This window comes from Moschus berezovskii, chromosome 28 (genome assembly GCF_049115385.1).
Source record: "Moschus berezovskii isolate FMDL1 chromosome 28, NW_MosBer_1.0, whole genome shotgun sequence".
Classification (NCBI taxonomy): domain Eukaryota; kingdom Metazoa; phylum Chordata; class Mammalia; order Artiodactyla; family Moschidae; genus Moschus; species Moschus berezovskii.
In genome coordinates this window covers 17327130-17351228 of record NC_142487.1, presented here as the reverse complement: position 1 = coordinate 17351228, position 24099 = coordinate 17327130, and the positions used below count along the sequence as shown (strand labels likewise).

The 24099-nt window shown below is 40.5% G+C and overlaps 1 protein-coding gene across 4 annotated transcripts in view; it reads left to right on the top strand.

Moving 5' to 3' along the window:
• The window catches only part of DYM (dymeclin), a 391190-nt gene that overhangs the window by 313394 nt on the left and 53697 nt on the right, over positions 1–24099 (top strand). For all 4 annotated transcript variants that reach the window (XM_088833353.1, XM_088833352.1, XM_055417337.2 and 1 more), the window contains one exon: positions 11584–11697. In XM_088833353.1, coding sequence (XP_088689479.1) covers positions 11584–11697 — 114 coding nt within the window. The remainder of the gene's footprint in view (positions 1–11583; positions 11698–24099) is intronic.

Below are 24099 nucleotides of genomic sequence, written 5' to 3'. Positions count from 1 at the left end.
ATGCCGGAAAGATTGAGAGCAGGAGGAGAAGGGGGCAGCTGAGAGAGCGATGGTTGGATAGTATCACCACTCAGCGGACATAAATATGAGCAAACTCTGGGAGATGGTGGAGGACAGAGGAGCATGCTACAGTTCATGAGGTCACAAAAAGTCAGGCACAATTTAGCAACTGAACAACATTAACCTGTATTATGGAGATCCTAAAATATGTTAACCCTTACTCCATTATTGCTTATTTGTTTCTAATATTTTGTAATTAATTCATAATTAACAGTTTCTAAATAAATTATAGCTCACCTTTTTTAGTTCTGTTGTTGGTGTAGTCTTAAAATTGGAATTGTACTAGTTTTTACTGTCAGAGGTGTCTGTATTTTTAAGATTCACACCATGTGCTGTCTAGATGTATTGTACAACTAATGTATCTGTGCATCATCTCATACTTCTTTCTGCAAGTGATCTGTGAGAGGATCCACCTCACTATACTTGTATAGCTTTGAGTATTATATTTATTTTAGCGTTTGCTATTTTGTATTAAAAATGATATTTCATTATTGTTTTTAATTTTTATTTCTTTCATAATTAGTGTGATTGAACATTTTTCACAGTTCTATGAACCTTCACTTCCTGTTCTTTTTAAAAAGATTTTTCTGCTAAGCCTGCTATTGCTATATTAATGTTTCCCAGTTCGATTTGATTCCACAGATACTTGTTGTGTCTCATCAGGTTCACAGTTGCTATGCGCAAGAGGAAGCTGAAGAGCTGCCATCCCTGTCCTTGTTTTACTTACATTTGTTGTTGTTCAGTCGCCCATTCGTATCCGATTCCTTGCAGCCCCATGAACTGCAGCACGCCAGGCCTCCCTGTCCCTCACCATCTCCCGAAATTTGCCCAAGTTCATGTTTATTGCATCGGTGGTGTCATCCAGCCATCTCATCCTCTGACGCCCTCTTCTCTCTGCCCTCAATCTTTCCCAGCACTGGGGACTTTCCCAACAAGTCAACTATTTGCATATCATTTACTTAAATTTAGGAAGATTTTAAATAATTATTGCACAAGTATAAATACGTACAGTTATTTCCATTGTGACTGAGCACAGGTGATGCCTTCCTCCAGGATGTGCACCTCATAGTGAAATTGCTGCATAACACACACCATCACCTTTGTTGTGTGTGTGCTCTGCTAAGTTGCTTCAGTAGTGTCTGACTCTCTGTGAACCTATGGACTGTAGCCCTCCAGGCTCCTCTGTCCTTGGGATTCTGCAGGCAAGAGTACTGGAGTGGATTGCCATTCCCCCCTCCAGGGGGTCTTCCCGACCCAGAGATGACACCGCGTCTGTTACGTCTCACCTGCATTGGCAGGCGGTTTCTTTACCACTAGTGCCACCTGGGACGCTGCCATTTTACTCTTTGACCAGTGGTGTGTAGAGTTCCTGTCGCTTCACATCCTCGTGGACCTTCGTTTTGTCAGTTTTGTAATAGCACCTCATTGTGGTTTTCATTTGGGTTTCGTCATGTGATGCCTAGGCAAGTCTTCTGCCAGTTTTTCTACTGAGTTATTCATCTTTGTGTAGATTCTTTTATTTGTTCTAGTTACATTGTTAGGCCTGTCTTCATTTGCAAATATCCAGTCACTAACACAAACTTTCTGACATAACTTTTCATGTCAGTGTATGGCAAAACCAATACAATATTGTAAAGTAATTAGCCTCCAATTAAATAAATTTTTTTAAAAAATAAGTAAAACTCCTCTCAGAATAGTCAGACATCCAGTTCTCAGTCCTATTCTTTTCTTGGAGAACTGCTTCCAGCGCAGCCAGATTGGACTCTGGTTCTCCTGCCCAATTGCAGAGCCTTCTGAGAATTTCTCTCAGCTGTCCCCTTGGTTGATCTTGGCTCCTGTGAAGTCCTCTTTCCTGGTTTACTGCTTCAGATTGGTAGAGTTTACTGTAGCTTTCTGGGAGAAGGGTATATGTGAGATAGGTTTTTTACTTTTTTAGTTTCTAATGTCTGAAAATGTTTTTCTTCTTTTTTAATATATGACTGTTGTCTTGGGAAGCTTTGGGGATCTATTACTGTGTCCTGAAACTTCGTGATTTGCTGTGCCTTGGTCGGTTGTATTTGGTGCTTAGAGGGTCCTTTTAGTCTAGAGACTCATGCTCAGAGCTTTCAAATACTAATTTAATTATTTCTTCCTTGTTGTTTCTCTGTCTCCTGCTGTTTCCTCTCTTTGAAACTTTTATGAGAAAGATAGCCATTTCTTTTCAAGCCACTTCATGTTGATGTCGCTAAGTGTTATTTCTTAGACCCAGTTTCCTCATATTAAGAGTCCTCCAAGCTCCTGCCTGGGGTCTGTGCATCCATCTGTGAGGGTTTTAAAAACTGAGGTAGAGGGAGACTGCATAATATTGAGGGTGGGGAAAAGAGGGTGAGAGTGACCTCTAAGGTATAAACTTCCTGGTTTCTTCCAGGATAACAGTAATACATAGATGGATGTGTGGACTCTGATCACATTTAAGATATTTAAGAACAGTTCTATCCATTCTTATAAGCCAAGTAGATTAATTTTTGCTCATCCCAGTAGAGGCTTGTGTACTTGTTAGGTACTTAATTGAAACCAGCTTTGAACTATAACCAAACTCCCATTCCAGACTCTTAACACATAAGTTCTATGAGTTGCTAAATACTCTGGAATCCACACAATTACGCTGTGAGTTTAGTTGAGTTTAACTACCACCATGTATATACTCTTGCAGATCTGTTCATTGATTTGCTCCATATTACTGCTGTGTAATGATTGCTGGTAAACAGAAATAAAAACTAAAACTCTTCACTGTCAGTTTAGTTAGTGTTTTCATGGACTTTCCTTAAGCTGCCTCAACTGTATACCTAACAGTTGTAGGTATAGCAAGTTATTTTGCCATTCACACCTTTGTCATTTTCCTAAACTACTATCAGTATTATTTAGATTTCATTAACAAAACTGGGGCTGCTGAGAACCATTGTCATCTTTGTAGTTAGAATAAAGCAGAAACATCATTTCAAATGAGCATGGTTATATCGTAAAGTTAGACTTGACATTTAAGGTCTGTAATTAAATTCTCACCATTATGAATAGGTATGTAGATATATTGATATTTAGGATGTGTAATAGCATCCTCAGGCCACTTCTCAAATATTTCTTCTCTGGCCCCATGTCCTTCTTGTTAAGTCTGGGTTTAACCAGAACAGCATCTCCTTTTAAAATTGACAGGTATTGTTAATAGGATCATGAAACAAATGATTATCCAAGAGACATCCATCGCACCTTATTCCTACCTTTTTCTGTTGGCTAGATTCTTTTTGACAACTGGGTAGTCTAGTTTATGGTCCAAGAATGCATGTTAGTGTCTGTGCTTTGATGAGAAAACCCAGGCACCGAGAGATCTTTACCTCCATGGAAAAAGTAGAATCTACAGAGAGAGTCTCTGGGAATTGCAGTCCCTTCTCTGATCCCAGTTCTCAAAGAAACTATCCAGAAAGGAGAGTTTCTGGATAGGAAAGGCAGAGCCTTTCTTATTCCTCCTAATAGTGTTTTGCTCATAGCAGTCTTAACAATCACTGTGTTGAGAGGAAATCAATTTTCTCTATGAAGACAAACTTTAGAGGCTAGTTTATATCTAAAAAGCCACTTCTGGAGATTTCCTGGCAGTTCAGAGGTTAGGACTTCACACTTCCATTGCAGGGGGCACAGGTTTGATCTATAGTCAGAGAACTAAGATGCTCCAAGCCACGTGGTGCAGCCAAAATAAAGTAAAAAGCCAGTTCTAGCCAGCCTATCGGAGAAGGCAGTGGCACCCCACTCCAGTACTCTTGCCTGGAAAATCCCATGAACGGAGGAGCCTGGAAGGCTGCAGTCCATAGGGTCGCTGAGGGTCAGATACAACTGAGTGACTTCACTTTCACTTTTCACTTTCATGCATTGGAGAAGGAAATGGCAACCCACTCCAGTGTTCTTGCGTGGAGAATCCCAGGGACAGGGGAGCCTGGTGGGCTGCCGTCTATGGGGTCGCACAGAGTCAGACACGACTGAAACGATGCAGCAGCAGCAGCAGCCAGCCTCTTTATGCATTTGTCCAAATTCATTTCTAGTTTCTTGCTAATACCATTTTGGGGAGTAAAATACTGAGGTTACGATTCATTGTGCATGTGAGTAAAGGTTCAACAAAACCCTTTTCTCTGTTACATGGGAAATTGGCCTGGGTTAATCCGTTTTTACCTCTGTTCCTTGGAAATCCTGTGAAGGTAGAATGTCAGCTGTGTTAATTCAGTAATACTGCTGTGATAAAATGAGAATATAATAAAATGACACTTGGTTGGTAAGTTGAGTCTGGGCTAGAAGAACTGTAGCTTTGGGCTTCCCTGAGTGAAAAAACACTCACAGCCAGGTATGTCCTTTTCAGGGACCTAGAAGCTGAGAGTGTCACAAGGGGTATTGGTTTCTGTTTGGTATCTGGCTTCTCTGCTTGGGTGGCTGTTGGATCTGCCCATTGTAATCTCTTTCTCTCATATCAGCACTATCATTTGAGGGTCCAGAGGTTAGCCCTGAGACTACTGTGAGCATCCCCAGAGAAAACAAAAGCCTGTGGCTATACTGTTCACATTCTCTTTTTCTTGACCTTGTATCCTTTTAAATTAATCTGATGCGAACTATAGCCTATTATACTTTTTTTTATTTTAAAAACATTTTATCATAAAAAATTTCAAGTGTATACAAAGTAAACAGAATGGCTATTACACTCTTGGGTCTCTTGATGTCTAACTGGGTCTACAAATACCACTTAGGAAAGGTCAATGCAGTACTAACATAATATCTTCTTAGGGTACTTATAAATGTATCTCTTTCAAGTTGCAGAGTGGAGAATATCCTGCTGTTTCCAAGATTTATCCAGATCTTTGAATTATAGAACTATCCAATATATACTTTTTTAACTTTCATATTTCTAACCTGCATCACCCTAATTGTTTTTAGTCTGCCCTATGGCAAACTCCTCCCCTTTCTATCACAACTTTTACCTTTCTCTGGACCTCTCTGATTTCAGTTTCTTTCTTCTTTCCTTCCTGTCTTTTTTCTCCTGTTATCCTTTCCTTCCTTCCATCCTCCCTCCCTCCTTCCCTCCCTCTCCCTGCTTTCCACTCTTGTTTTCTTCCTCTGGATAGTCACTTGAATTGTGTACAGTATATGTCAGATAAACTATATCTGTGGTGTATTGGACGGAAATGTTTTCCCTTTAATTACCAATACCTCTTTTCATAATAACCCATTTTTTTCTCTTTCTTTCTGCTAAAAGACTAACTCAAAATTTATTTTTTCCTATGTTTGTAACTGTAATCAGTGATGGATGATGATGTTTTAACACATTGTTTAGATTATTTAGTGTTAAATGTTTAAACCACATCAAAAACCATTTGTTCCTTTTCTATTAATCATTAGCACTGCTAGCTTTATAGCATGCTTGCTGAGCATTTACATGTATTGTGTCTCTTAATTTTCATTAAAAACAAACTTGTAAGGTATATTTCATTTTAATTTTCAATTGCAGATAAAGAAGCCAGCTTAGAAAGATTTAAGTTGCTCATGATCACACATTCAGAAAGTGATAAAGCCAGAACTAAAACCAAGGCAGTTTGATTAAAAAAGAAAAGAACCCTTGTTTGTAATCATCTTGCCTGATTACTGTCACCATTCACTAAATGTTCCTCCAGTTTCTCATGGATTTGTCTATTCACTACCTGAAAAGGTCTGAAAACAAACCTGGAAATTTACTTTCTCCTTCTAACTTCCAGTGATGTCAAATCAGTCTTTACTCCATGAGTAAAGTAACCAACTATTGAAACTTTAAAAATAACCCTGAAGGACCATATTTTTCTTGAAAGGACATACAAGAACCATGCAAAGGACTTAAACTACATCCATTTGAAACTTAGTCTCCTTTGGAAGAAGCAGAAAGCAGAGTCAAAGTGAAGAAATAGAAGGGCCCTCACTGTTTTTCTCACAGTATATAAGCAAGTAGAAATAAAAGTGGAGTGTTAAACTAGATTTATATCCTGCCCTTGTCACCAGAATGGACTGCTTATTGACACTGCAACTGTATTCAGTGAAAAATGCAACCTCAGGGTAAACATTTGGCTGTGTGTTGTTGTGCACTTCTTAAAACTAGATAAATATCCCTGGTGGCTCAGAGGTTAAAGCGTCCGCCTCCAATGCGGGAGACCCGGGTTCGATCCCTGGGTCGGGAAGATCCCCTGGAGAAGGAAACGGTAACCCACTCCAGTATTCTTGCCTGGAGAATCCCATGGACGGAGAAGCCTGGTAGGCTACAGTCCATGGGGTCGCATAGAGTCGGACACGACTGAGTGACGGAACGGAACGGAAACATTTTTTGAGTCTCTATTAAGTGCTGGGAATAAGACTTAAGTACCTTTACATATATTACCCTTTTATTCCTCTTAAACCAGTAAACCTAGTTATTATTATCTCACTTTACAGATAAGGAAACCAACAGGCTGCAAGGAGGCTTCCTAGGTGATTTTTAACACAGATCTCCACCTAAGAATCATCCTGTTAGGGCGTTCCCTGCCAGTGGTTGGGACTCAGCACTTTCACTGCCAGGCCTCAGGTTCATCCCTGAGTTGGGGAATTAAGATTCTGCAAGCCACACAGCACAGCCAAAAAATAAATAAATAACAGAGTCATCCTCTTAAATAATGATTACATGTTTGCATAGCGCTTTATCACTGAGGGTTACTTGCATATGCCTATCTCACTTGACCTGTAAATTATCCCCATTAGGGAGGCAGAGCAAGGCTTCAGAGGTGAAATTGTTGGTTCAAGGTCACTTAGGTAGTAAATCACTCAGCCTTTAATCCAGGTCTTCTCATTATAAACTCCATATTTTCAGCATTCACTTGGATAAACCTAAATAAGATTCCAAATGAGCAGATTTCCCAACAACTTTTTGTTGAATACTGTCACCCAAAATAGTGTTGGGCACGCTGGAAGTTCATTCAAAATCATTTTAAACTCTTCTTACATATTTTGAAAAGAATGCCATGATAAAGACATAAATAACGTTTCCACCTTTTGCCTCTTTCAGCACTTTACCTTCTCCTGCCCTCGCCTAAATGTTCCTGAAATCTTGGCTTAAACAAACCTTTGCTATTTCTTCTTTCATGGAGTTAACCTTGAAAAGTATTGGTAGAGGAGACTATGAATCTACTGTTATTTTTAACTGACAGGAAGTTGAGAGTCGATATTTTTTATTAAGACATTAAGCAATAGTGAATGTCTGAGACAAGAGTGACTAACTTTGGAGTACTTCTAACTTCTGCAGAAGGAGCTATACATGTGTGTTTCAGGTAGCCAAATTATTATTAGCCACTAGCACATAGCCTCTGCATCTAACTCATAAGATGATATGATCTGGCTGAATTCAAGCAACAGGACAAAATAGAAATACCACACCAAACAGGAGAGGGCATGAAAGAAATGTCACGGCTGACTATAAGTAGAGGACAGAAACAGTGAACAACAATAGTTTTGTGGTATGATAAAGGCAAGAACTGTCTTTGTCTCTGGACAGTGTAAAATTTATACTAGATTTTCTGTATCCAGACCTGGAAATACAGAAAACCTAGTTGCCTTAGCACATTCAGTTGCCTGTGTAATAGTTCCACAAATGTTAAACAAGGTTAAATGAGAATTCATTATTTTCTTCCAAAAAAAATCAAACACAAAATGAATCAACTTTTTTTCTGCAGTCTTCCTTAGTTCTGTAAATGACATCAATATCTACAAGTTGCTATGTCAAAAAAAAAATAAAAGAGAGAAATAATGAGTACTATTTGGAATAGGGTTGTGAAATTACAGGTCTAAAGAGTGAAGTCAGAGAGGACCTCTCTGAGAAGGCACATTTGAGCTCAGACTTGAGAGAAGTAGAGAGCGAGTTGTGGAGATACCTGGAATCAGCTGGGGGAAGGTTGGGGGCGTGTCTGTGTTTCCCTCTAGAGCAAAAGGGAGACATGATACTGACCATTATAAGAGTTTGTGTTCCCTAAGCTCAGAGTTCTCTTCCTATAATATAACCCACTGCATTTGCAGGGGTCATCTGTTCATCTTGAAATCACCTTGTACAGCCCCACTAACACCAATGGACAGATCATTCAGACAGAAAAATCAGTAAGGAAACATTGGCCTTAGATGGCACTTTGGACCAAATGGACTTAATAGATTATATAGAGAATATCTTTTCCAAAAGCAGCAGAATATTCTTTTCTAGAGCACATTGTACAGTCTCCAAGATAGATAACGTGCTAGGTCACAAAACAACTCTAAGTAAATTTAAGAAAACTGAAACCATATCAAGCATCTTCTCCAACCAGAGTGCTGCTGCTGCTGCTAAGTCACTTCAGTCGTGTCTGACTCTGTGTGATCCCATAGATGGAAGCCCACCAGGCTCCCCTGTCCCTGGGATTCTCCAGGCAAGAACACTGGAGTGGGTTGCCATTTCCTTCTCCAATGTGTGAAAGTGAAAAGTGAAAGTGAAGTCGCTCAGTCGTGTCTGACCCTTAGCGACCCCATGGACTGCAGCCTACCAGGCTCCTCAATCCATGGGATTTTCTAGGCAAGAGTACTGGAGTGGCTTGCCATTGCCTTCTCCGAAACCAGAGTGCTATGAGACTGCAAATCAACCAGAAGGAAAAAATTGCAATAAACACGTGGAGGCTAAACAATATGCTGCTAAACAACCAAAGAGTCACTGAAGAAATCAAAGAGGAAAATGTTTTAAATCCTGGAAACAAATGAAAATGAAAATGATCCCATGACCTATGATCCAAAATCTATGGGATACAGCAAAAACAATTCTAAGAGGGTAGTTTCTAACAATATAAGCCTATTTCAGGAAACAGGAAAATTCTCAAATAAGTAACTGAAATAGAGACTGAAAAAAAAAATAGAAAAGATTAGTGGAACTGAGAGTTGATTCATTGAAAAGATAAACAAAATTGGCGAACCTTTACCCAGATTTAGCCAGAAAAAAAGAGGGCCCATATCAGTAAAATCAGAAACAAAAAAGAAGTTTCAACTGATACCACAGAAATACAAAGGATCATAAGAGATGGCTGTAAACAAACTGTATGCCAGTAAAATGTACAGCTTAGAAATGGACAAATTCCTAGAGATGCACACTCTCCCAAAACTGAACCATGAAGAAATAGAAAATATGACCAGACCAGTTACAAGTAATGAAATCGAATCAGTGATTTTAAGACCCTCAACAAGCAAAAATCCAAACCAAATGATTTCATGGGTGAAATCTACCAAACATTTAGAGAAGAATTAATATCCGTTTTTCTCAAACCTTCTAAAATTGCAGAGTAAGCACTTCTGAACTCACTCTGTGAGGCAGCATCATCCTGATACCAAAACCAGACAAAAACATCCCCCCCAAAAAAAATTACAGGCCAACATCACTGATGAACATAGATGCAAAAATCCTCAACAAAATATTATCAGGCTGAATACAGCAGTACATTAAAAGGGTCATGCACCATGGTGACATAGGATTTATCCCAGGGATGCAAGGATAGTTCAAAATCTGCAGATCAATGTGATATGCAACTCTAAAAACAAATTGAAGAATAAAAATCATATCTCAATAGATGCTGAAAACTCTTGACAAATTCACCATCCACTTATGATTAAAAACTCTCCACACAGTAGGTATGGAAGGAACATACCTCACACAGTAAAGGCAGGATATGACAGGTCCATACCTGATATTTATCGGTCAGGAAACTCGGGTATGGAGATGTTAAATAACCTGCCTTAGTTTATAAGGAAAGCTAGGATTTAAATCCAAGCTATCTGACACCTGATAAGTGCTCCTAACCACTCCACAGTTCTACGTCTGGAAGAAGTTGAGGGTCACATTGTTAGTAAGTATCACAGGCAGGACCCAAACTAGGCCTCTGACGTTTCGAGAAGTTTGTGATGTACACTACCGTGAAGTCTAAATCCATCTCATTGTACATGTTTAATCAGTGTCTGGTCCCCTAGTTACATTGCATTTTTGTCTTTTTTACACACTGCATCTTTTTTAAAGACACATAATATCATCTATTTCTTTATAAATTCTCTGAATATCTCTTCCAGTGAATAAGTTGTCAAGGGTATCATCAGTGTATTGATTAAAACACAAAAACTTGAGGTACAATCAAAAACTATTTACACATACAAAATGTCCATTTAAAAATAAAAAGACAATTACGATTTATAAAAATCAATTTCAGTACCTGCTGTGACTAAACTCTGAACAAAATTTTATCCCAGAATTCCCCTAAAGAGCTTAAAATCTGACTTGGAAAAAACAAGAGCTGTAGGCACATGTTGAAAACCAACCTGTCATGGACAAAATAAGCAACTTGCAAAGGAGCTGGTGCCAGCAAACTGCCTGAGATAAAAAGACGATTTATTTGGAATCAACAGCAGTGTAGCCAGGCATTGGCTGCCTTTGTTTTCACTCACTGCCACCGTCTTTCACGGCACAAGCTTGTTAAGGTTCTGGCTCTGGCTGGATCTCTGCTTTCCAGAATAAATCCATTTCGGTGGCATTTCTGTCATATCATGCACCTTCCCCACTAGAATGGTTAGGAGAAAACTGATTGTGCATTTGAACAATTGATATTTAGGAGAGTAATCCTGAAAGAAAATTTAGAAAAAAATTTGAAAATAATTCTTAGTAACTTAAAATATCTTACCTATAAAACAGAAAGCATGTAAATGGAAATACTCAACTTTTTAAACAACATAAATTTTTATATTTTGCGGGCATCTCTCTAAACACTTGTCTATAGTGTATAGTATAGCTCTTAAATAAAAAGTGACCCTTGGTCATCTTGATTTATTAACATTGTGGTTTGTAAGTTATTTCCTAAGAAATGATGATATTCTTTTAGTTTTTAATGACAAGTGTTAGGAGGCAGTGTTATTTCCAGAATGTTACTATCTTAGCATCTTGCTACATATTTCAGGCTGTGCTGTGACATGAAACCAAAAAAAAATTATAGCTTGCTGTTGATTTTCCCTGGTGATCAGAGATAAGAGTATTGTGGATAAATTAAATTGATAAATAATCCCCAAAACATCATTTTAGCCATTAGTTTCAAATTCCCTTCTTCCTAAGACTTGTTTTTACAGTTACTGTTAAGCCTCAGTATTAACAGATTTTAAACTTTGGCTTTCTCTTCCTGCCTTCTGATGAGTGCTTCTCTCTAAATGAAATATAAATGCACAAGAAAGCTCAGAATTGAGGAACCTACTTAATTCACAGAATGGATAATCAACCCTGAATATTCAGGGGGTTGGCTCTGATTCAACCATCAAACCCTTTATAGAGAGGACTGATTTAGGAGAACAGGTGAGTTAAAAGCCAGGTCACTCTAACAAATGGAACAGTGATTGTTTGACTACCATGTGAGAAAGGCATCTACTGAAAATATATCTCATGTATCTACTTGTTTAAAAAAATAACACTTTGCATTCCAGGTGATCACCTTCTTTAGCTCAAGGTTGCTACAAGCTGGAGCTGAGCTGTCAGTGGAACGAGTCCTGGAAATCATCAAGCAAGGGGTTGTCGCACTACCCAAGGACAGGCTGAAGGTAGGACTGGGAGAAGAAACATACTGTTGTATCTGTTGATGTAAATGTTATTGTCTGAGTAGGCTCTATTCACAATCATACTACTTACCCAGCACTTGTGCTGGGAAAAGCTCTCTAAATATTGCCTGCTCTCCTATCCACTGGCACCCAGAGCTGTGATGAAAGATTCTGATAGTTTTCCAAAAGGACTGTCTTCACCACTGCATCCATATCCTATGAGTAACCTCTGCATAATACTATGAGTAATTCAGATACTATGAATAAAAGAGCACCTTATTTTTTAACCCACTGAAATAAATTCAGTCTGTGTGTATCATCACGGGTTGATCAGTAGGTGGTGTGGTGGTGATAGTACTGATGATCTGTTAGCTTCTGCAGTAGCTGGTATTTGCACAGTGTTTACTCAGTGCTTTTGGGGGGTCTAAGTGTCTCATATATTAACTGAGCAATCCTCCCAACAGCCCTTTGAGGGTAAGTAGTGTTATCATCCTAATTCTCAGATGAGGAATCTGGTACAAAGATAGGTTAAGTAATTTACCCCAAGTCATAGAGTTAGGGAATTAATGAACTAGGAGATCCATACCTGAGCCTTCGGCTCCCAAGTCCGTACTCATTCGTAATCACCACATTATTTACCGTGTATCTGGGTGTAGCTACAGAAAAAGGAGTATTTTGTGGAAGAGATAGGGGAAATACAGTGTTTAGAGGAAACATTTAAATCTGTACACTCAATGTGTTCCTGAGGCAATCTCATGATATAAAAATCATACTTCAAGACTGATTTTCCCACAGGAAAAGATGTGAAGGGGATATTTGGGGAGAAATGCGTGGATGTATGGCATTGTCGCCTATTTTTACCTTAATACTTCTTTTAATTTTTTCTTTCATTACCTCCTTTTTTTTTTTTTAGAGTGCTCATTCCTAAATGAACAACACACAGGGTATCATAGTGAATGTTTGACCTTCTTCATAGTGTTTTATCGCAACTGACTTCTTTCCAGAGTTACTGTTTGGGTGTTGTGCTTTGCAGCACTGTCACTGGAACTGCTGCTTAATGAACATTGTAGAATATGAAAATATTTTCAGTTATAATAACAGAGTTTGTCAAGCAACAGCACATTAGTCATGATCACTTGCAGAACTTCCACTGTACGCAGACAGCCTTGCGGCTCACACAGTGCTGAGCAGAGGGCGGGGGTTGGTCTGCTCCTCAACCAAAATGGCACCACCATGTGGCACCAACATAAAACCTGATCACAGTTCACCAGATCCTCCAGCTCTGACGTGACTCTCTTTCCTGACAAATCCGTAAGTGTAGAGAATTCATATTATTTCCTCTCTTACCTAAAGTAAGATATCTGAGGTCTCTTGGGTTTTTTCTCACCTTTTCGAATTTATTTGAACTGTGCCATGTTACAGGGCATGACAATTAGAATGGCATCTCACAGGAAGTGATGGATCCTGGTGTTTAGGAAAGTCAAGAAAGAGGTGTAACAATCAAGAGACTGTAAGGAAAGGATAATGCAGAGGAGTGAAGGGAAGGGGGATTTGAATGAGATCAAAGAACCGGTGAAGTGGAAGTCATGGAAATTGTGATTAGAGAGCAGTATATTTAGACTGAAGGTGTTCACAAGGAACAGATCTCCAGGACAACCTGGTGTGGGTTCAGCCATGAGTGGGGGACTGAAATGATATGGATGTGAACAGAAGTCAGTGTGATCGAGCCAGTCAACCATGGGCCATACACGTGGGCATCATAGTCAACCCAGGATGATAAGCCATGGGGGGAAGAAAGACTGAGCCAAACACTGCGGTAAATGGGAGAGCGGCCTAGGAATCAGCACACGGCAGGTAGAAGGAAGAGAAGAAGTTGGTATTGGCCTCAGATGAGCAGAGCTTTGCATTTAAGGGTAGAGGGTAACAGCCAAGCAACAGCAGTGCAAATGAAGACACCAGCTGCATCTCCACGCCCTGAAGACTGGGGAGTGTGAAGGACCATCAGCTTCTACTTCCAAAGGCTCCAGGGGTTTGGGAGTCCTGAGGGGCGAACCAGGCTCTTGTTAAAGAGGTGGGAGGAGAGACAGAAGATCCAGTGCAGGTATTGAGAATGTCACGGGACATAATAACCATGAAGTCAGGGTTTGAAAAGGCAGTGTTGGGCACGGGAGTCAGAGAAGTAAAGGGAGGTTGGATCACCAGAGAGAAAGCCCAGAGCAGGATGGGAGTGAGAGTTCAGGAGAAGGGGGTGATGACCAGTGATGAGGACGTGTGACATTAGGTTGAAGCTCGCTGCAGGTTCCATCAGCCCTGAGGAAGCCTTTATCAGGCTTCTGCTCTGTGACAGCTGTCACTCTTCGGTGCCTGGGCACAGAGTGAGCAAAGACCCCTGCCCTCTCAGGGCTTGTAGCTTAGCAGGTGGGAAGAGACAACAAATAATCAGCATGATGTGATAAATAACAAAATGATCAGAGTGGTAGATGCTCTGGAAAATAAAGAAATGATCAAGCAAACTTAAGAGGGTATGGGAGTGCCAGTGAGGATGTGGTGGGAGAAAGTTGTAGAATTAACAGAGAATGGTGTGGCCAACCTTTAACCAAAAAAAAAAAAGATGCGCAAATTAGATATGCTGATTCAGACTAGAATCCTAAGCAGTGCCTGAAAAGGCCCAAAGCCAGGAGGATGCCAAGCATGTTGAAGAAATAATGAGAAGAACAAAGCAGCTAGAACTGTGGTACAAGGGGAGAGGAGCAGAAGGTAAACAGAGATGGTAAGGGGTGGGGCAGGGCAGTGGAATGAGGAGCCAGGGCCAGATTTTGAGAAGAGAGGCATGGTGGGGTTTTGATTCTAGTAGGATCACTCTGGTTGATGTGCTGAAAGCAGACTCTAGTGTGACTGTGAGAGCAGAGGGATCAGTTAAATTATTGCTTGACTTGGACCATGGTAGAAAGATGGAAGTGCTAACAGTTTGTCCAAGTAATTGTCTGGTTGGCAGAGGAGTCCACTTAGGCCTTTTAGGAGATAGTTATAGTCTGCATCAGACTTCCCAAGTAGTGCTAGTGGTAAAGAATCCGCCTGCTAGTGCAGGAGACACAAGAGACATGGGTTCAATCCCTGGGTTGGGAAGATCCCTTAGAATAGGAAATGGGAACCTGCTCCAATATTCTTGCCTGGAAGATTCCATGGACAGAGGAACCTGACAGGCTTCAGTGCATGGGGTCACAACGAGTCAAACACAACTGAGCATTATCTGTATTATTTACAAAAGCTCCAGGGAATGGTGGCTAAACATAGGTTCTGATGGACTGGTTGGAGAATTGGTCTGCAAGTATTGGAAGAATTATTTATGAAAGTGAGTTTGGACTTGGACTAGGCGGTGTCAAGGACAATTATCAGACATTGGCTAGCTGCATCTTTCATAGATGCCTGGCTGCACTTTGCTAAATGTTGTGTGACTTAACAGTGTACCTAGGTCAATGTACGTATAGATAGCTAGTAGTATTTAGAGGCTGTCTGTACTAGGAAATTCAGAGCAAATTTTGGAGGCAACGCCTTAAGACAATTTGGAAAACGTTCAAAGAGTCACCAATAGTGTGGAAGAACAGAGGACATACTTACAGGAAGTCACAGGATCCAAGCAGAAAAGACTTACTATCTCCAAGTACTGAAAGAATTGTTTACGAAAGCAGAGTTGGCCTTACTATGTTGATCTCAGGAATAGGACCTAGGGGGTACACGCTTTATACAGAAAAGTTGCATTTCAGTCCCATATAAGGAAGAGCTTTCTGCAAAATGGAACTACAGTCAACTCTTAAGAAATGTAGGGATTAAGGGCACAGACCCTTCACACAGTCAAAAACCCAGATGGAATTTAGTTGCCCTCTGTATTCCCGTGTAGCTCAGTTGGTAAAGTATCTGCCTGCAATGTGGGAGACCTGGTTCAGTTCCTGGGTCAGGAAGTTCCCCGGGAGAAGAGAGTGGCGACCACTCCAGTATTCTTGCTTGGAGAATCCCATGGACAGAGGAGCCTGGCGAGCTACGGTTCATGGGAACGCAGGAGTCGGACATGACTTAGTGTTATCTTCCTTTTCTTTCTTTCTTTTCTGTGTTCACAGTTCTTCTGAAATCATGGGTTCAACCCACCGTGGAGGGTGCAGTACTGCAGTATTTACTATTAGGGGAAAAAAACCTATGCGTTAAGTGGATCCATGCGGTTTAAATCCTTGTTGTTCAAGAGTCAACTAGACTTAGAGATGGAATAGGCAACTTCTGGGCAGTGATGCAGTCACTCTCACAGGAGTTGTTAGCATTGGAGAATGATGGCCACTTGACAGGGAGGCAGACAGGTTCCATGCTGGGAGGCTTTTATCTGTTGGCACGAGCTGGCCAGCACAGAGAGGGGAGGAGTCTCAGGCTGCGTGCAGGTCCAGCAGAGTGCTGAGATCCATTCCCAGAGCCTGCCATTGGCAGCAGGGACAGTAAGGTGTACATGAGCAATTGTCTGCCATTCCAACTGCACGAACTCAAATATTGGTTGGCAAATCCAACTACGTGACTTTTAAGAAACTTTCCATCCCTAAGAGTATCATTTTGTCTGTATATACCAACATTATTATTCTCCTCAAAGCAGGAAATTGCATACATTTTCGATAACAGTTTTACTCTCAGATGATGCAAGAAACAATAAGGCTATATTATTAATCTGGGGCTTTTTTTTTTTAATGACAAAGAGCTCACACTTCAGTTCATTATAGCAAAGGAAGAAGAAGTCAGATTTGTATGCCAGAAGCACAGAAATTGCTTAAAGTTGAATATGGCTCATAACAAGAAAACATATAATACAAGAGGGATGGGAAAACAAATAAAATATTAACTGTCCAATCACTGATTGTCCTGTGCAAACGAACATGAGAACTGCATTTGTACTGAAGTATGTTTTCAACTCTGCCTCGCAGTCACTGCCTTCTCCAGTCCCCTCTGAATCACAGAAAAGCACCAGGGTGCATTTTCCGGAATCCTCCCGTCTTGTAGTTCTGAGTTAAAGTCGCCAAGGAGAGGCACACTTGCACAAACGGAAAGCAGAAGAGTTGTTGTTGTTCAGTCGCTCAGTTGTGTCCAGCTCTCTGCGACCCCACGGACTGCATCACGCCAGGCCTCCCTTCACCATCTCCCAGAGTTCGCCCAACTTCATGTCCATTGAATCAGTGATGCCATCCAACCATCTCATCCTCTGCTGCCCTCTTCTCCTTTTGCTTTCAATTTTCCTCCGCATCATCTCTTCATCAGGCAGATGAGAAGGAGCTATTATTCTCCAGTGGCAGCTCCTGCTTGGCGTCATGCTGTGTAGGCAGTGAGGGTCATCGATGGCTCCCCACAGATACTGAGGTTTGCCACAGCTGCTTGCTGTGAGCTCTTGAGAACCACCCGCTCCAGTGCTGTAGACAGTCTTCTGTCACAGCTTCTCTGATCTTGCTTTTCCAACAGTTGCATAAATCTGTTTTCCCTACAAAATCCTTTATACTTAAGTTATAGAGAGTAACTTCTGTTCTTCCTACCTAACCTGTCAGAGAAGTAAAACCCCTGATTGCAAACAGAAAGCAATTTAATATAGGAAATTTGGCAGTCATTGAAAGTACTAGGGAAGCCAACTTCAGCAAAAGCCAGTGCTGGCTTTCAGGAAATCAGAAGTGGCAAGAATGTCGTCACCGATGGTCTGGCCTGCCTGCAGCATCTTTGTGGGGCTCTGTAGGAAGATTGCTGGAAACCACTGGCAAAACGTCTGCTGAAGCCCACAGCCTGCCCACCGCTGTTACCAGAGCACCAGTGGCCTCTGTGTCTCTTCTACCTTCTGAAATACAAGTTTGTCTCCTCGCCACAGTCTAACCCAAAGCCCTTCTGGGGAGATGCTGGGGGCTGTGGTTTCCAGGCTTTCACCATGAAAGGGGAAGTAAGGTGCTTGAGTCACCAACAGTGTGGCATACCATCAGAAGAAACAAGCAAAATGAGAAGCTTCTTGATTAGCACGGAGTTTTTAAAGGATGTGTGCAAAAGATGGAAAGAATGTTATGTATAGAGAACAAATGTAATGGAGTGGCATGAGCTTAAATAAATGTTTTCAGAAGACTCAAATTGGAAGGGGACTTTGACCCTCTGAGAGGAGAAAGCAACAGAATAAGTTGTGGGCCTTCAGCATAGGAACAGTGGACAAAATTACATAATTGATTGATGTTTCTCCCATTTTCAAATGCTCGTTTATCTCCTTCATTGAGAATAATCTTAAACTGGAAAAGAATATATCTTTTAAACAAAATCAAAGCCCAAGGTGAGTATAACAGTGGTACAAGAGCTGACAGACTTTTTTCATCTTAAGCCTCAGATACAGTTTCTCATAATGCTGGCAGATAGAGTCTGTGTGTAAAATTTGAGAACTCAAGCTCCACTTTAATACTAATAGTGCTATAAGACACTCTTCTAAGCACTTTATAGCACCATGAATTCGTGCTGTTGTCCTGATTCTAGGCGAGTCAGCTAAGCCTCAGAGAAGTTACTGTCCAGAGGCAAAACTGAGGTTCAAACCAAGGCAATCTTTTTCCAGAGTCTGTTTCATTCACCCTGTCCTGTACCTTACCTTCTTCCTTGCTGGTAATACCACACTATGATTGTTTGGTTCCATCTGAGCATCTCATCAGTAAAATAAACTGTGTTCACAAGCAGGTGAAGTTATAGTAAAGACCCTGTTAAGTCACATGAGGTTAGGAGCAGAGAATATGTGACTTGGAAAAAAAAGGAAAATATAAGAACTGTGTTCAACTACTTTAAGGATTATACTCTAAAAGAGGAATTAAGCTTTTGATTTTATACCACAGGACAATGAATGGGTAGTGACTGAACACAGACAGGTATTAGTTCCACCTAAAGAAATGTTTTCTGATGGGTCAGGTTCTTTAGTATTCCATATAGAGCTTCATGAAGTAGTGAAGTGTTGTATTCACAATAAAGTCTGGATGGTAAATGTGAAAATTGAGCCAGATGACAAAGGGTCTCAAATCTATAAGACAGGGGAAAGATGGAAAGGGTTCTTGTTGATAAAAAGTTGTACGGGATGATCCCAAAAATTTCAGGCAGTTCCTTTTTTTCTTTTTCTTTTTTTTAAATACTTATTTATTTGGCTTAACCAAGTCTTAGTTGTGGCATGCAAGATCTTTAGTGGCAGCATGTGGGATCTAGTTCCCTGACCAAGAATCAAACCCAGGCCCCTGTATTGGGAGCACAGAGTCTTAGCCGCGGGACCACCAGGGAAGTCCCTCATGTAATTCTTGTGCTGTGCTTAGTCACTCAGTCATGTTCGACTCTGCGACCCCATGGATGGTAGCCTGCCAGGGTCCTCTGTCCATGGGGATTCTCCAGGCAAGAATACTGGAGTGGGTTGCTGTGCCCTCCTCCAGGGGATCTTCCCAACCCAGGGATTGAACCTAGGTCTCCGACACTGCAGACAGATTCTTTACCATCTGATCCAACAATTCTTATGCATAAGAATTCTTGTAATTCTTATGAGTCTAGAATTCTGTCTTCTAAAATTCCATGAATTTTTGTAGGGCAGTGCCCTGATGACATCCTTCAGCTGTGTAGAAGTCAGGCTCTATTGCGGCCTGATAAGGTCTGGAATCCTTAGGCTGGAATTCTAGACCATCCACCATCTAGCCCAGCCTGCCTTTCCACTCCTTTGTCTCCCTACTTAACACCACCCGGTGCTCCAGCCAAGCAGAACTATCTCTGTGCCTTCTTCCTTCCTGCATTTTTTTATATGTACATTTTTGGGAACTCCTCTCCTGTTCTACCTTTATGCAGTTATTTAAATATTTTCTCTCTCCCACTCACCTATAACTTCCTGGAGAAGTAGGGGTCATGTCTTAGTCACCTGCATCCTCTTGATGCCTACCTAGTTCATTGCCTGGTACCTAGTAGTTACTTAGTAAATATAGTAACTAGATAAATGAAAAGCTCATTTTATATATTCTAAAAAGGAGATGGGGACTTGTTATAGAATTCAAGAGTTCTGGAGTGAAATTTCCTATCTCCAGACCTGCTTTTCTAATTTTTAATTTACCACCCTCTTCACAATTTTAATTCACGTAATTGTCTCTCCCTATATGTGTCAGGCACTGTTCTAAACTCTGGATATAACAGTGGGCAAAATAGACAAAAATCCCTGCCTCATAAAGGTGTTTTTTTTGTGTGTGTGTGAAGGAGATAGACAATAAGATAAGTAATTTACAGGTGTGCAATATAGTGATTCACCATTTTTTAAGTTTATTCCATTTATAATTATTATGGAATATTGGCTCTACTCCCTGTGTTGTACAGTATATCCTTGTAGCTTACTTTGTAAGTTCAGTTCAGTTCTGTTCAGTCATTCAGTCGTGTCAGACTCTTTGCGACCCCATGGACTGCAGCACCCCAGGCCTCCTTGTCCATCACCAACTCCCACAGTTTACTCAAACTCATGTTCATTGAGTCAGCGGTGCCATCCAACCATCTCATCCTCTGTCGTCCCCTTCTCCAGCCTTCAATCTCCCAGCATCAGGGTCTTTTCAAATGAGTCGGCTCTTCTCATCAGGTGGCCAAAGTATTGGAATTTCAGCTTCAACATCAGTCCTTTCAACGAACACCCAGGACTGATCTCCCCTAGGATGGACTGGTTGGATCTCCTTGCAGTCCAAGGGACTCTCAGGAGTCTTCTCCAACACCACAGTGCAAAAGCATCATTTCTTCGGCGCTCAGCTTTCTTTATGATCCAACTCTCATATCCATACATGACCACTGGAAAAACCATAGCCTTGACTAGACAGACCTTTGTTGGCAAAGTAATGTCTCTGCTTTTTAATGTGCTGTCTAGGTTGGTCATAACTTTCCTTCCAAGAAGTAAGTGTCTTTTAATTTCATGGCTGCAGTCACCATCTGCAGTGATTTTGGAGCCCCAAAGAATAAAGTCTGCCACTGTTTCCAATGTTTGCTATCTTAGGTAGTAGTAAATAAGAAAAATGGGGGCTCCTCTGGTGGCTCAGTGTTAAATAATCCTCTGCCAATGCAGGAGTCCCTGGGTCGGGAAGATCTGAAGAAGAAAATGGCAACCCATTCTAGTATTCTTGGCTGGGAAATCCCATGGACAGAGGATCCTGGTGGGCAGGCTGCAGTTCATGAGGTCACAAAGAGAGTCAGACATGACTTAGCAACTAAACAACAACAAATAAGAAAATCAGAGGACTGTAGACAATATTGGGGAGGGAGCAGTTTTATTAATAGATAGTAATAGGGTATTGAGAAGAGAAGATATTAAAATCAGTGCCACCTTGATTGTCTTTTACATTTTATTTTAAAATGATTTTAGATTTACAGATAAGTTGCAGAAGTAATAGAGACAGTTCGTTTAAACCCTTCATCTAGGATCCTCTGATGTTAACAACACATATAACTATATACAACTATAGTACAATTATCAAAACCAGAAAATTAACGTAAGTACAGTACTGTTCACTAAATTACAGACCTCATTTGAATCATGCCAGTTGTGTTTTTCTCCCAGTGTTCTTATTTTGTTTCAGAATTTTTTCAAGACCCACATTGTATTTGGTTCTTAAATCTCCTTAGTCTCCTCCAACCTGAAATTGTTCCTCAGTCTTTCCTTATGGTTCATGACCTTGATGCTATGGATGTTTGCTGGTCAGTTATTTTATAGGATGTCGCTCAACTTGGGTGTTTCTTATGTTTCCTCATGACTATATTGAAGTTATACAAGCATTTGGCAAAAACGCCACAAGAGTGCCATTGGCCCTCTCTGTTCGGTATCCCAGGAGGCGCCCGGCACTGGCCTAACGCACCACTCTTGGTGCCACGCTCGGCCCGTCAATCACTGTGATGCCTGCCAGATCGCTCCAGGGAAGTCACCGTTTCTGCCTTTGTTTTCAGTTACTATCTTAGGAATGAGACTTTGCTAACATCCTGTTTCTCCAGACACTTTGGCCTTGATTTTATCATTCATCAGTGGAGCGTCCCTACACAATTATCACTGTGGTGTTTACCTAACGATAATTTTGTATTTTATCCTATAGATTATAACTCAATACTGTCATTTATTTTGATGCTCAAATTGTTCTAGCTCTGGCCAGCACGAGCTCCTCCAGATTAACTCCTGTATCCTCCCCAGCCCTGGAATCAACCACTTCTTCAATGACCCCTGATTCCCTTTTTTTTTTTTTTAATGGTATTTAGGAAGCAAGACCTGGGTGCTAAGCCACCATCTTCTAAGAACTTTCTGTGCTCTTCCACTCGCCTGTCCTTTTCTACCTCCTTTCTCTTCAGATAGGTAGCATGTCCTCACTCTGCTGTGATCCCCAGGTACTCTTGTATCTGTCCCTCCCCTATGATCGGAGAAGGAAATGGCAACCCACTCCAGTATTCTTGCCTGGAGAATCCCAGGGATGGAGGAGCCTGATGGGCTGCTGTCTATGGGATCGCACAGAGTCGGACACGACTGAAGTGAGTTAGCAGCTCCCCTATGATAAACCTCAGCTCCTCTCTTTTGGGTTGTCTCTCACTAGTTCTGTTTTTGGTCCATTTTTTTCTACTTGTTCAGATCGCAAATTTTATTTTCTAATTTCTTTAGTGAACACCCTTGGCCCAAGACCCCCTCCATGGGCCGTCGCAGATACTGAAAGTTAATTTTATAGTTCACTGTAATACTTGCTGCTAAGTCACTTCAGTCGTGTTTGACTCTGTGCGACCCCACAGATGGCAGCCCACCAGGCTCCCCTGTCCCTGGGATTCTCCAGGCAAGAACACTGGAGTGGGTTGCCATTTCCTTCTCCAGAGCGTGAAAGTGAAAAGTGAAAGTGAAGTCGCTCAGTCATGTCCAACTCATAGCGATCCCCTGGACTGAAGCCTACCAGGCTCCTCCATCCATGGGATTTTCTAGGCTAGAGTACTGGAGTGGCTTGCCATTGCCTTCTCCTCACTGTAATACTTACCTTAAAGCAAAATGAATTACACTGTACAGGCTATATGTTTGAATATTACTTTGTTGTTCATTTATTATATATTTAGAAAGGAAATATCCTTTATATTTGAGACAGTAAAATATAAATGAGAAATATAACTCTTGGTTTTTTTATTTATGACTGAATAAATACAGAGATTTATTGATCTGTGGAAGGTCTCAGGCCAGTTAACTCTAATTTAGAGGAAGATCCCATTGAAGCCAAAGTCATGGATAAATTCCTTAAGTGGGACAGTTAATTTTATTCTGGAACATAACAAGAAACTGTATTCTTGACAGCAGCTTACCATCTCACTCTGTGGTTGCAAGAGAGACAGATAGATGGAAGATGGATGATGCAGCTTAAAAAAAGAGAGAGAAATCCATTCCCAGTACTAGAAAAGAAACCAAAATTACATTTACTCACAGATGGTGAGTCACCCTCTGTTGGTTTAAATGATAGCACATTATTACCACAGATGTTTCCAGAAAAAAAGACTGTTTATAATCAAGCCTTATCTCAGTTATTTTAATCATCTTTTTGTGTTGTTTATAATAAAGTGAATCACTTAAAACCTCTAGAGTTTAATTCATAGGATTGTGCTATATCTAAAGTTGATTGAAAATTCAAGCTGTGTGTTGAATAATATTTGTACTATGCCACATGACAGCATATTATAGTCTTTTGGGTGGTTCACTAATATATACTGATAAAATAATTGTTGGGTATGTAATAATAGCTTTGTATATGAGATTGATGTAAAAGAGGTTATTTCAAACTGGAAATGCTGTTATAGTGAGCTCTTTGTGAAAGTGTGCAACAGTGTGTACTTACTGATTTGTTCTTTCTTAAAATATAAATTAAACATTTAGAAAATTTAGAACCGCCTTTTGGGTTGTTAAGAGAAGCACAGTGCCTCTTACTCATGAGACATTAGCCAGCTAATGTCAACTGAAGAAGATGAGCCAAAAGTTTTTGAAGTTTTCCTTGCGTTGCAGAACTGAAGCCAAATTTGTTGAAGAATTATTCTTCCAATTTTGGGCAAGTAAACATTAAGATCTGGAAGCCCATGGCATAGTAATTGACTTTCAACCAAATAAAATATTTTTCAATCAAATGTTATTTGACATAGCCTTGTAAAATATTTGTATAATATCCTGTGTGGGAATATATACTCTTTGGATAAATCTGTCTATATAGTTAAACAACTTGGCTGTTCAGAGTAAATAGTATTAATATCATTCTAAACATCCTCTTCTTACGGGTATTGCATGAAGTCTGGGAAAGGCAATACCAGGTAATTAGTTTTTTGGGACCCTCCTGCATAAACAGAGACATAAAGAACAGGCTCTGAAATCCTATGATGCTTATT